The 14515-nt window shown below is 36.9% G+C and overlaps 1 protein-coding gene across 1 annotated transcript in view; it reads right to left on the reverse strand.

Moving 5' to 3' along the window:
- LOC104522963 (V-type proton ATPase subunit S1) overlaps positions 1–14515 on the reverse strand; it is a gene marked incomplete at both ends in the record, with an annotated part of 37094 nt that overhangs the window by 12269 nt on the left and 10310 nt on the right. Inside the window, one exon of the mRNA XM_010165390.2 lies at positions 11348–11433. Coding sequence (XP_010163692.2) covers positions 11348–11433 — 86 coding nt within the window. The remainder of the gene's footprint in view (positions 1–11347; positions 11434–14515) is intronic.

Raw genomic sequence — 14515 nt, forward strand, 5'->3', positions numbered from 1 at the left:
CATTCACCTCGCAATAGTTCTGCTCAATGTAAGGCAAGAAACCCTTCTTCTGTTCCAGGATTTTGCAAGTGATTTGGCTGAAAGCCCTAGAAGCAGAGATATCTAGCTCTTAGAATATTTGAAGTTTAACTTTCATACCATAGTGCACTAAAATGTAGACTGATACTTTATATGATTCATTAAATATCTGTCTGTGAAGTCACTCAATCATTTCTGTTTTGGGCTAAAACAGAAATCCCAACACAGAAGAACAGCTGCAAAGTTTAAATAAAATTGTAAATATTGACATTTCAGAAAAATTAAAAGGACAGAACATGAACAAAGAGCAGAAAAATTAAAAGGACAGAACAAGAGCAAAACATGCCATGTAATATCAAATTTTATGTTAGGCACCACCTTATGTATGGTTCTTACAGCAATGCTGCCATAAAGAGATTAAATAACAGGTGTGTGGCATTTTGGCAGGAAAAGGGTGAGGTTTTTGCCTTATTTTGTCTATCAGTGACAATAAGGACATATGTCATATAACAGCTCAATAAGAGAGATTCCCATGTGAGGTTGGAGAGAGCTGCTAAGTCTGCATGGATCAGTACAGTGCTATGATACTAGTATGGTTTCCAGAATCACAGAATCACAAAGACTTTTCAACTTCATGCTGGGCAAATTTGCCTCTTCTCTTACAGCATCCCCAGCTAACAGTCCAGGAGTCCACTGGTAAGTCCCAGAGACCTCCCACCATTGCTTCTGGGTCTGCTGTGGTTTGGCTGGTGCTCACACAGGTGACTGCACAGGGATCTGATTGTGCAGGGCTATTTCCTCAAAAGATATTAGCACCACAAGTTTCTGTAATCAGTCAATTTTCTAATCAGACAACTTTCTAAAAAGAAAGATACCGTACATTAGGTGACAGAAATTTGATTCAATTTAAAGTTGTCAGCTACAAGGGATGGGGTAATATGGTCTTGAGAAAGAAATAAGATCTGTATTTCAATACACAAACATTGCCGTAAGTCTGTCAACTTTTTCTTAGCACGCTGGCCTAGATCTTAGCTTTGTCAGCTAAAGTTCTAATGTGCAACCTTTGTGAACAGAGGCTTGCATGCAATTCCATGTTCATGGATTTTTATGGAAAAGCCTGTAGGATTTAATAAGAGTAACTTTTAGAGATAACATTTCAATAGAACTATCCATCACTAATGAAAGGATATATTTCTCTGTTAAAGGCAAAAATATGCTTGAAAATTACACAAAACCCATTATCATCCTCTACCCTCATCTTACAGGCGTGTATGCTGTACTTACAAGTTTAATGGCTGCATATGCACAATGGCTATGTATGAATAATGATAGCCTCTCTTTTCTGTTTCAAATGGCAGAAAAGCATTAGCTGATATCTTCTAACAGAATCTAATACTTCAGGGGTTTGCAGGCTGGATGAGTGAGCAAGTAGAAAAAACCACAGCCACTACATGCATAAATATAGCAGATCTAGAACTGCACAACAAAATATCTTCCTACCATAAAACACTGAATTTCTAAAATCAAAACATTCTGTGGCACTACATGCAGCAAAATTTTTTCTAAAGTTAAAAGAAAGATAGAATATGATATGCCAGTTGAAACTAAAATGAAAAAATCCAAGATTCTTCTAACTAGTCTTAACTGTGTCACAGATTGGGTGCTCTAAAACTTAAGGGTTTGTTATTCTGCCACCAGATCACACACTTCCCAGGGTCAGGGATCTGCATTTTACTGATTATTGGCAAATCTGTATGTCATGCGTTGGTAACGTGTGTCTTTGTTTCCCTAACAGCTATTCCTTTAGCATAGACATTGGAGACAATATGATAGAAATCAAATGGTGCAGAATAGAAATGCTTTTGCCAGTGCACAGGGCAACCCTGTGGTTGCAGCAGCTGGTTCTTTTACCAATTTTATTCATTTAATTTCCTATAAAAGGAAGGAAGAGAAGTACTGCAGGTAGATGTCTAGGGCAAGGCTGCTCTGACCCCACGCCAGAGCTACCTGGCCACACAGCACCAAGCTCCTGGCTCTTCAGCTGCAGGAACATGTTGGGAGGAGAAACATACACTGCCATCCTCTGGATGGAGGGGATCATTTCCTGTTTCTAACCCTTTGCTTCCCCAAAATGGGAATGCATGACTGCTTCTGAAAAAGATCATGCCTGTGGGCTTTGGTGTCTGGAGAATGTGCTGAAGACACAAGTTTCTGTGCTCACCAGTAGCAACGGACAGGCGAAGGATTCAGAGTTCCCAGAGGCAACTTGCAGATCCTTAATCACAACGATCTTGAGAATCCAACGTGGTTTCACTGCACTGAAAGTAAGGGAAAACTGCACCAAGCTTGGGGTGCCACCTACTTGATTTCCAGCTGACAGTCAGTTTTTGTTATGGATTTCCTGATTGCCAGCAGAACAATGATTTACAAGCAGCAGGCTTTTTTTTTTTTTTTTTTTTTTCTTCCTGTGGCAATTATTTTCATTTTCAAAAGTGGCAATTCTACAACAACCTAATAGGCAAGCATGAGGAGGAAAGTCTGTGAGCTTCCTTTAGTGGAGCTTTGCTTAGTCTCTTGGCTGCCTCTATTGGCTCAGGGCCTTTAGTTAAATAAGTTACATATTACCTTTCACATTCCTGTCCCAGAGAATTGCTATGTCAATACTCCAACCTCCAACCTTCCACTGCCAACACACAAGACCAGATCAACTATTGGAGACCAAAGGTCCACCTAGCTCACTGCCAGTGCTACTGATAGTATCTGGAAGCTGAAAATAAGAAAAGAGTAAATACAGACAATACTTGGTCCCAGTATGCCTTCTGCAATCTTTGCGTTAGAAACCTCCAGAGATGAAGGTTGTATCAAATGAACATGTAATAGGATCTTCCTTTCATTCTTCCTTCTTACCTTAGGTTTCTATTAGTTCACCAAATCACTAAAATCTATGTACTTTTGTCACCCAAAAATAGTTTCTTTTGTTTCTTTAAAGGAATTGGGTGCTCCTGAATTCCTGTGTTACCGTTTGTCATTGGTGATAATCATGAATACTGGTCAGAGACAGTCAGTAATTGTTTCTTGTTTAGCCCATCCATGTTATTGGTGGTTTTATTTATTATTTCCTTCTTGAATTGTCACTTTCCCTAGCTAAAATATTTTTGTCTTATAGCTTTACTGTCTCCCTTTGGAAATGGGGTGGCCAGAATCACACACACTATTCCACTGGCAGATTTGCACTCACCAAGGACTTAGGGGACTAACTGACGCTTGCCGCTTTGCTCTCTTTCCTTTCCAACTGATTGGTAACACTCTGCTCACTAGTCATCCCATTGCTGGGATGTTCCAGGACATCTGCACGCATTTGCACTGTGATCCCTCTTCTGAGAAACAGCAGCCGCTCAGCACAGTGTAATATGCATATTTCAGTTTTTTCTTATGTATGTGACGTTCTTTCACACTGGATTTCATCTGTCATTTTATCACACAGTAATACAGTTTCTCCATCTTGTCAACACATCAGCAAACTTTGTCACCTTCGGATTTCAGCCCCTTTTGCATGCTAACAATGATTCTGTTAAACAGCAGAGGCATCAACATGAATCCCCACAGAATCCCACTGGTAATTACTCCCCGCTGTAAACATCAATCCTTTATTTTAATCCTTTGTTTCCTAACTTTATATTTTTTATTTCTGCCCCAAAATAATTCTACTTTTTTACCTTTTTTACTGTAGGAACAGGATCACTTTTACCTACATATTTTATGCCTTTCAGAGAACACCAAATCCATATTATATTTTCTTCATATATCCACATATTTACTACTTTAGTTTCAACCAGTTTTGTCAGTACAAAAGGTAGGTTTTCTGTTCATATTTCTCCAGAGGTATGGAGCCTCTTTTCAAACCCCATGTCACACTTGCCACTTCCTGCTCCTCTGGGATTAAGGCCAAATTAATTTATAATTTTTATATTTACATATATATTATAATAATTATAAGTTTTACATTACAAATCATGACAACTGATAGTTAGGCAATTTCGTATCTTATTTTAGTTAAAACTAGGTGAAAATTATCTGACCTTGGGACATGATACTATTCATTCAATCAATTTATTCTGAAATCTCTTCTACTACCACCTCAGTAACAGCAAAAGTTTTTGAGGCTCAATGATTACTGAAAAAGTCTTTGAAATGAGAACTTCTCTGTGTTGCACCACAGAGATGATCAACACTCAGACTCATTTGGCTTTGTGTTGTCACTCATTTTTCTGAGTTCTTTTTTATTAGACCCAATGCTCTCTGAAAGACTAAGTGTTTTTATTAATAGTTTTTATGTCTTTTGCACGTTATTCCTCTGAATTTCTGTAAATCAGCCATATGATTTTGCACTAAAATTGCAAGAATTTATATTCCTTTTAATTTTCTATATGCATACAGAACTTTGCTTTTTGAAGCATGGTTTTATTACTTTTAATAGCCTCACCTCTTTAACTCTATTGTTTAATTATTACACAGTTTGGGATCCTTCCATCTGGGAAGGAGGGTGAGGGGAAAGAAGCAGTCTTTCAAAAATGTTTTTTCACATGTAGTTTGAGCTTTTAATATGTTGTGTTTAAACAATTTGCATTCCATCTAGAGTGTCAGTCAACATAATTAGTGGAGCTCACCAGGCAATTCACAGATACATGGATCATTTCAATCTTTAGGTTAAAGTCATATCACTTGGATGTTATATTCAGCCTCAGTCTTCAAAGACTGTGCTCCTAGAATAGGACTCTAGAATTTCCAGAATACTTATCTTCTGTCTTCTTGAATCAAAACTTCCTTTAAGATACAACAGCAGTCCTTTACAAATCTATTCTGTCACTCCAATATTATTAAAATTTTTACCTTGGCATTTTCCTTCCAGAAAGTTTTTAGCATGCCTACCAACATGCCATATCAGTATGCTATTTTACAGTTACACATTTCATTTATTCTATCCTATTTTATCCTTATACCTTAATTTTATTCCGAATTATTATAGTTATGACCTCTGGCTCTGTATGACTGCATTTTTAAGAGTATTCATTTTTATACATGCATTTTACTAATTTCTGTTTTTTCCTAAGGCACAATTCACCTTCATCTGTGTCCCTCTCCACCATCCCTCCCCCACTCCATTTTCCCTGTTCCTTAGTTTTAAATGCAAAATAAATAAAACTTTCTAAATTGCTGTAAATGGAACACCTGTATAGACTTAATCTATGCCTTAAAAAGTTAGTTAGCCACTGAAAATAAAAAAAAATGGTTCTGATCAGATAAGAATAATAGTTTAGCTCCATGCTGCCCTTCATTTCCCAGTAAAGTCAATAAGCATATATATATTAAAACTTAAATATAGAATGAAAGCTGAAGTTGCAAAAAAATGTTTAAAGTAACTGAATCTTAATGCCCCAGTGCAAAGTCTAGGGTTAAAGGTAAAACACTAGTTTTCAGTTATTTCCCTGGATTGCCACACTAACACATGGAATGAATCATACGAAATTGCTAACAAGCATTTCTCATATACTTAGCATTCAATTCTCAAACTAATTTGGCTAAATGTTTGTTCATTATTTTTTCCTCTAGAGTGGCAACTAACTAGCTTCAACCAGCCTTAAGCAGTTGTTTTGTAATTATTTAAAAAGACTCTATGTCTATTAAGTAAAACAACTCCTCAGTTAGCTAGGAAATAATTAAGTGCATATACTTCATCTACAAGTTAAAGTTTATTTTTTATTATAATGGAATTCTTTAAGTGGCGAGAGGAGAGGACTAAAGGATGAGAAATTCTTGCAGTTTCTTCTTTTAGGTTGGAAGAACGGATGCTTTGTTATACTATGTCAAACTATAATTGCTCCTTCAAATGCAAAAAATACAAGAGTAAATGAATAAGGCAATTTCTATATTCAAGGATGCATGAGGATATTAACCCTACAACCCCAACTCCTGCAAATGGCATTATAAGCATTTTTCTAACGTTTTGTTCATGGGAAAGCTCCCATTATATAATGTTTGCGCATATTAAATGGTTAAAAGCACTCCATTAATCAGAAGCTGTGAAGTCAGCGGGGTGGCTGTTGCAGAGTTTAGCCTCCTCAAAGTGGTGAACTGAATAGTCAACAAGAAAGAGAGGAGACGGATGTAAGTGGAAGATGCAGCACTGCAAAATGTAATGCATTTTAAAAAATTTTAAGAATGCATTAGGTAGAAGGCAGAAACAAAGAAAATGCAACTACAACCACTTGTCAAAGAAGATAAAAACTTTTCGCACTCTTTTCAGCTGGGGTGCATATAAATAGCACCTGAGGATACCTTCAAGAGACACTTTTTAAGAGTCAAATGTAACCACTTGTGCTGCAGATGCCCATGTTACTTATGGCTGAATGAAGTTCCTATAAGTCATATCGCTTGTCTGTGAGTGGGATCAAAGACTCAACACACTTAAACGCCAAATAGAGCAGACAGCTTGTAGGATGAAACAGTCAAAAGGCCGTGGTAGCTGAAGCTCTCTGAAAATGTGGAGGCAGTAGAGAAGGTGAAACAACACTTCAAAATGCATCTGTAAAAAGTGGAGCCAGCAAAATGAATATCAGCTGGGAAGCAGCCATAAATCTCCTTTTGGCAATATGTGCTTCTTCAGCATTCAGTCTAACAGGGAAGAGATAACAACTATAAAACTGTCTTGCAGAAGTTTCAGAAGCAAACTTGTAAAAAAGTGACATGGACACCATGAGGGTCTGAAGGATGGGAAACATTATGAGATTTATGATTTGAAGCATATCTGGCTTTCAATCACTGCAGCCTTTTTAACCTCTCCAATTAAAACAGCACAGGTAAAATTGTTCATGACAACCACAAGCCAAAAAACCTAACTAGCAGCAAGCACAAGTAGAGGGGTGACTTAATCATAGTCCTAAAAAGCACAAAAATTCAAATATTCATGAGAACTCCCAATGCAAGAGTGAAACAGGGATTGCAGAGGGGTTTGATTCTCCTGGGAAAAAAAAAAAAAAAAAAAAAAAAAAAAAAGAAGAAAAAAAAAGAAGGAAAAAAAAAGAAGAAAAAAAAGAAGAAAAAAAAAGAAGAAAAAAAAAGAAGAAAAAAAAAAGAAGAAAAAAAAAAGAAGAAAAAAAAAGAAGAAAAAAAAAGAAGAAAAAAAAAGACTGTCAAATGACTTTCAAAGGGAAGAAAGACCTTGACAGGAGATTTCTTAGTTCTTAGGATAAGTTTCTGGTTTTTAATGGAAAAGAAGATGAGAAATGTTGAGTAAGGGTTGTCTGATTAAATGTATATGGCGAGATCTGACCTAAGCATGAGGACTGCCTTTATGGTTGTCAGAGACAAAGGAGATTATGAATGGTGAGGTTCATCTCACCCTGCAGCAGTCCCCTACAAAACAGGTCAGAAGGATCATACCCTAAAAATTCTTTGATTGTAGAGAACCTTGTTTAATGACTTCACATGTAGACATCTATGCTTCACTTGCCCAGAACTATGTGATACAAATCACTCTCAGTGTCAGCCCAACTCAGCCAGACCTTGAAGGCAAAACATTTTAGAAAGAGTCACAAGACATGGCAGTTGCCTTGTTTGAAGAAGAAATCTCCTTTATGACATGATGGGATATCCACAGGAATCATCAACTGGTTAGTGAAACCATTTCATATAGGTCACCAAACAGCCTGTATTTCAGAGTCTTAATTCTGTCTTCCAGCTTCATATGCTGAAACTGGAAGAGAACAAGAACCAGCCTGAATAAATCTCCATTGTGTATTTGGGTAACTAACTGATAACTGTGAAGCCCAAAGGGATCTGTGCCTGCACTGACTAAACTAAACAGTTCTTTTTCATCAAATGAGAAAAGAGACTCAATCATAGGGGAGTTTTGCTTCCTATCTCATTAGTTCACTTTCTGTGAAGCCAATACCAGCCTGGAATCTTTTCCTATGTATGCATTTTTCACATTTATTTTTCTTTGCTTGAGGCAATGGAAGAATGAGTGAATGTAACAAGATGATGTTATGAAGCCATTAACTGCCCAAGAGCAAGGAGGTAGAGCTATTGGGAGAGAAATATCTCATAGCTTCAGTATTTGGGAGCTTCAGTGCATAAAAATAATTTACCTGATCAGAAGAAGCCATTATTTTTTTTCTTTTTTCTTTTTTTTGGTTTTTTTTTTTTTTTTTTTTGTTTGGTTGGTTGTTTTTTTGGCTTTTTGAGTGTCATGCTTGTGGTGGCTTGACCCTGGCTGGATGCCAGATGCCCACCAAAGCCCACTCTATCACCCCCCGCCTCAGCAAGATGGGGAGGGGAGAAAATAAGATGGAACACAAAAAAAACAAACTTGTGGGTCAAGACAAAGGCAGTTTAATAGAAGCAAAGCAAAGCTGCGTGCACAGAAGCAAAAGAACAGAATATTTATTCTCTACTTCCCATCAGCAGCCGATGTTTGGCCACTTCCCGGGAAGCAGGGTTTGCATACGCGTTGCGGTTCCCGGAGGACAAACGGAAGTAACGAATGCCCTCCCCTCCCACTCCTTTTCCCTTGCTTTTATTTCTGAGCATACGTCATATGGTATGGAATGTCCCTTTGGTCCGTTTGGGTCAGGTGTCCTGGCTGTGTCCCCTCTCAAGACCTTCCCCACCCCCAGCCTACTGGGGAAATGTTGGAGAGACAGCCTTGGTGCTGTGCTAGCACTGCTCACCAGTAACCAAAACACTGGTGTGGTATCAACACCCCTCAAGCCATTAATACAAAACACAGCACTCTGACGGCTGCTACAGGGAAAATCAGCTCCATCCCAGACAGACCCAGTACGATGCTTAAAGCTCATTTCCTTCATCAAGAAGAAAAAGCCAACTTAGTAAATGCAAATCTTTCAAACTAAAACAATTGTTGGTGATTTTCAAATGTAGTAAGTAATCCAAACTCTTTCTCCTTACGATCAAAGCCTTTTACTTCTCATATATAGTGATCTTGGTTATCACTGGGGAGTGACCCTGTAACTTCTATATCATGGAATATAGTCTTTATAGCTTAGGCAGAGGGAGTTAGTCCTTTAGCTTAAGGTTATGAAACCGTTCACATCTTCTGCAGCTCAATCACAGCCAAAGATGTGCAATACATACTAAAAAGAGGCTTCATGCAAATGTGTGGACCAATGAACCCTCAAGGGCACTTTCCATTTTGCCTTTCCTAGCTCTGTTCAGAAGCTGATAACCTTGAATGCACTGAAACATCTTAAAGTTATTGTGGGGAAAAAAATATGCTTCAAATGGTTTTATATGGCATTGAATTTACAGAATTAAGAAAAGTTTAAATTGCTTTTTAAAAAAAAAAATACAGAACATCTTAAAATACATTGCTTTAATTATTTAAAAGTGCTCCAGTTGCTCAGACTAAGTCACTTTAACTCATAAAGCGTGTTGAAATATGCATAGATTTAAAATTCAACAAACTTTTAAAATTGCTTAGAAAATTCCTTCTCTTGACACCAGTTCTTTCATTAATTAAAAATATTTTTCATCCTAATTGTTCTAAATGCAATTTCCAGCTAAGAAGGCCCATGTCCCTTTTATTTCAAACAGTAAAAAGCCTCAATAACTAAATAATTTTTATTTTTATTTTGGATCTTTGTTAAAGAAAAATTACAAAAAAAGCAGATCAAAAGTTCTGGATTCATATCCTCTCCTTTAACACAAAATCATACAGCACAGAGAATATCAATGTGCGTTTGCCTCCTCATGATGTTCTGTCTTTGTATTCTAAGTCTGGTCTTCAAAACCCAGTCTCTGTAAATTAATTTCACAGGGTGGATTTTTGAAGAAAGTTCTCGTTTTTCTTCAGTAGCACTAGCCTTTTTGCTAGAGTCTGAAGGGACTATTCTGATCATTTTGTGGAATAGCCAGAAGCTCAAGATCCTACCTTCCTACAAAACCCCATATTATTTCTGATCGAACACAGAACACCTTTGGGGCCCTCATCCACTTTTGGCCTAAAGTACATTTATGAAGTGTAGTCAAGTTGTCTCCCACTTTTCTTTTGAATAAGCTAAAGGGAATTCACTCCATACCTATTTAAAACAGGTTTTCTAGGTTTTGTACTAGTGTTAAGAATAGTTGTGAACTTTTCATAGTTTTCCTTCCTGAAATCCCTCCAGTTTATCAAGATCCTGTCTGCAGTGCTCAAACTAGATCTAGACAGTCCCACTAAAGGCTTTCCTGTTGCCTAAACCAAGGAACTCATATCTTCTGTATTCTAAATGACGTTATCTTGAGTTTGAATTAAAATTCAAACTAAACTAAGCATCATATTAGGAACTCAGATCACAGAATCACAGAATCTTAGGGATTGAAAGGGACCTCAAAAGATCATCTAGTCCAATCCCCCTGCCGGAGCAGGAACCTAAATGAAATTACACAGGAAGGTGTCCAGGCGGGTCTTGAATGTCTCCAGAGAAGGAGACTCCACAACCTCCCTGGGCAGCCTGTCCCAGTGCTCTGTCACCCTCACTGTAAAGAAGTTTCTTCTCAAGTTTAAGAGGAACCTCCTGTGTTCCAGCTTGCACTCATTGCCTCTTGCCCTACCATTGGATATCACTGAGAAGAACCAGATATGTTACTACGGGAACAGATAGGTGTGTTTCTTTCAAAGTTGCTGATTTTTAGGATACAGCCCATCCCCCATAGGCATCTCTTCTTAGTGGGAACTGTATTGTTTTCCTCAAGGATTATGGACTGTCTTCCACAATCGCATTGAAATTAAAATCTTAATATTTCTTGATTACAACCTGTATTTCATGCAAAACACATAACTCTGCATAAATAACTATTCTGCATTGCTACTTACTGCTAACATAATATGATGTGATCTATAAATGATGTTCTGACTATCAGCAAGTGTGCAAACTTTACCTTCCAGTTGTAAATACCAAAGATTGATGAAAAGGAATTAAACCAGTTAATTTAAAAATGGATACATTAGTAGCTTTTGGTTAACTAACAGCACTCTCTCTACTGACCAGCCACATTTCCTGTTAAATGGAAAAAGAAATCTGGAATTACAATCCTTAAAAATAATAAGTTCTAAAGACAATGGTAGATTTATGGTCTCCTAGGACAGTAAAACTTCAATAGTTATGTGATATAGCTATTGTACATAAAAATTAATGTAATCATTTCTGTTCAAAACCTCATATAATACAGATTGTTTGCTCTTGGAAATAATTCTACAGCATTCCTCTGTAAACATTAAGTTGTTAGATGCCAAAAAATCTGACAGCTCTAGGCACTGAAGATTACTCACCCTTGAAGGTCTCACTGCAGTATAAATTACTGAAAAATTAATTCCTTGTTCCTGCAGATCCATGGTCAGTCTTCCAATAATTTTGTCTATAAATAGAAACATGCATAATTTAACAAACTCTGTGAAATGAGAAAGCTAAAATCCTACAGTAGTTGGAGAAGTAATGACATAGATGTTTAAGCTTATTTAGTTTGTTTAAGCAATTTAGGTGCTCCTACCATTTATATGTCAATATGTACAAATGAGATAAGACATATTCAGTGTCTTGAAAAATGTATAATTTCAGTGAGACAATGCAAAACAAATACATTACAATACTTAAGAAAAATGAGTGATTTTTGAAACTGAAAAGTAAATACCACCAAAACAAAACCTGAAAGGTTGAACTTTGGGCAATTAAGAGAAAGAGCAGAAGAAATCACTTAAGAGATGAGAGCAGGATGCATGTACTGTTAGTCAAGTGACTAGTTAATAAATAAATAATAAAGCTTATGTAGTATTATTCTGTGATTTACAAAGTACACAGAACCAGTCACTGACAAACAATATTCAAAATATTGTGCTTAGTTTGAGGCATGATACATATAATATTAGCAGCAATATTCTTTTTTGCTTCAGTGGATTTAAAGACTGATTCTGAAAAAAAAAAAAAAAAAAAGAAAAAAATAAAAGAAGGAAAAGTCAAGTAAGGGAGAGAGGATCTTTCAAAGAGGTCCAAAGACACCTCTGCAGAAGATCCTCCTTTAGTCCTGAAACCATGGGCAGTTGTGACAAATGCTTAAAACTGAGAAATGTTTTCAAGCTGTATGTAGAAATACTACATCTCCTTGTGATAAGGAGCATGATAGTTGTGAATCAAGAACCATTATTAATGTTGTTAACTGGGACTGATAGAGAAATAAGCAGACTCACATTTACTGTTTCAGTGCCTTCCCACTTCTCATCCATGCACCAGTCTGGTGAATGGATATTTTATAGTCTGGACATCCAGGCTTCTCAGATTTAGAAGTCATACTTTACAGAAATTGTATTTTATTTTCATGTACTGGAAGTGGAGCTTATATCATTATCCTTTTTAATCTCTCCTATTTACAGTAATTATGGTCTCCTGGCTGGGTAAAACATTTAGCTTTTGTAAAAATATAAGTATTGGGTTTTCTGCAAGGTTTTAACCTAACTGATTTCTTCATAACACCCAAGAATCATAGCAATATAAATCTTCCAAGAAATTATTGCTGCTATAAGAAACAAACTTACTCAGAAAAACAACTGCTTATATACCACTAGTGAAATTACATTGGGTGTGGAGGTGCAAGGCATTACCTAATGTAGATTCTGTATTCTATATGCAGAGTGTAACTCACTGGAAATTCTCAGCAGCCTCAGCTAAAATATGTGGAAGAAAAATATGTAGATTGTCTTTGGTTTTTCTTTCATTAAGGCAACCCATTGCTTTCTGAAATAACAAATTATTTGCATTTCACTTCAGTAAGGAGCTACATGTAACTATAGTTACCAGTAACATCTATAGCTCTTGCCTTTGGGAAGATTCTAGAGGCAACTCCTTCATTCGGAGAAGATGATGTGAACACCCTTATGACAAGAGAGTTGATACAAATCTTTGTTTGCCTGTGATCAAAATTCTGCCTTGCTTAGAAAAGGGCACAGATTGTCCACCATATTTTAAAGCACCTAAATTACGTGCCTACCTGTGAAATTTATTCATCCCAGGCTCTTTCTTTAAAGGAGCAAGAGGCAACTCCAGATGATAATATTGATGTTAAAGTGGTCCTACTAAAGGTTCTTTTTTGGGGTTTGGTTTTTGGTTGTTTTTTTTTTTAATTTTAGATAGCATGGATCAAAGAAACACTACGTAGATCTATGAATGTAAAACAGTTTATGTAGGATAACACCTTCCAACTAGTGTAACCATCTGTGTCTACGCCCTGGTGGAAGGATTAAACCTTTCTAACTCACTGAAGACACATCCCTTGAATTTCACTGGGGAGTGCAGGATTAGTGCTACTACTCATTTCTAATCTATCTTAATTTCTTTGTATGATTTTACACATGGATGAAAGGGATGTAAGAAAGAAACTAAGAAGAAATTTCTGGAAGGAGAAAAGTGAAAAGAAAGGACAAGTATAAACTATGAACAAGAGAGAAAAAATAGAAAAGAGCAAGATCAGAGGGCAAAAAATAGGAGAGAAGAGAAAGACCAGACAGAGGAAGGCACTGAGAATCAGAGTGGAAAAAAGAATACATGCAATAGCAGTTAAGAGCCTCATCTTATGCAGGTCGAGTCATAGGCAGTTTTGCCATTGATTTTGAGGTATGCTGGATCCAGCAGGTAAGACTGACAAGACAGAATGCAACCTTTTCCCGAGCAAAGAAATACTTAGGAAAACTGGCAAAAACTGAGTAATAGTGTCAAACTCTACCTCACGCAAGAGAAAGAAAGAAGAAATACTGAAAAGAAGCATAAAGAAAATAGTAAGTCTGAATCACTCGAAACTTGAGCAGATTTGGATTCTGAATTCCAGTTTGGATTTTGTAATGAGCCTCATTTTAATAACATGCTAAAAACCTCTGCTTACTCCATCTTCTAGATATTTCAGAACAGCACATTTCCCTTGGGCAAAATCGTAGCCCATTTGTTCTATCTTACAGAGCTTCCTGTCTGCAGTGAGTAAAACAGCAGGAGAGATTTCTCTGACATTCTATTACATCATATTTTAAACCCCTCTACAGTGGAAAAGAAAGAAGTTGTTGCAACAAACATAAGAGGCTTTGTGAACTTCTAGGCAGCCTGCTACGGGTTTGCAGTGTTTTTCTATGGGTTGATACAGGAGAAAAAAAAATGGGACAAGCAATATTTATGGGTTAACAATTCTCTTGTCATGTTGCAGGTTTGTGACAAATTTTCATTGCTTACCCAGGTAGGATCTAGCAGCCCTCCCTCTGTAACAAACATCAATAACTCATGACTTTGCAAGCAGTTCTGACCTTGGAGAGTCACCTGACGGCAGTATTTGGCAAATGACTGTGGTTGTGCTGCAAACAGTACCTAGACATCTAGACCTGCTGGAGCCCAGATTGCATGATTTAGAAGACTCTGTTTGGGACACTTATCTACTACTTCTGGAATTACTCTCTTCCAACTCTTTC

This window comes from Antrostomus carolinensis, unplaced genomic scaffold (genome assembly GCF_000700745.2).
Source record: "Antrostomus carolinensis isolate BGI_N321 unplaced genomic scaffold, ASM70074v2 scaffold12763, whole genome shotgun sequence".
Lineage (NCBI taxonomy): Eukaryota > Metazoa > Chordata > Aves > Caprimulgiformes > Caprimulgidae > Antrostomus > Antrostomus carolinensis.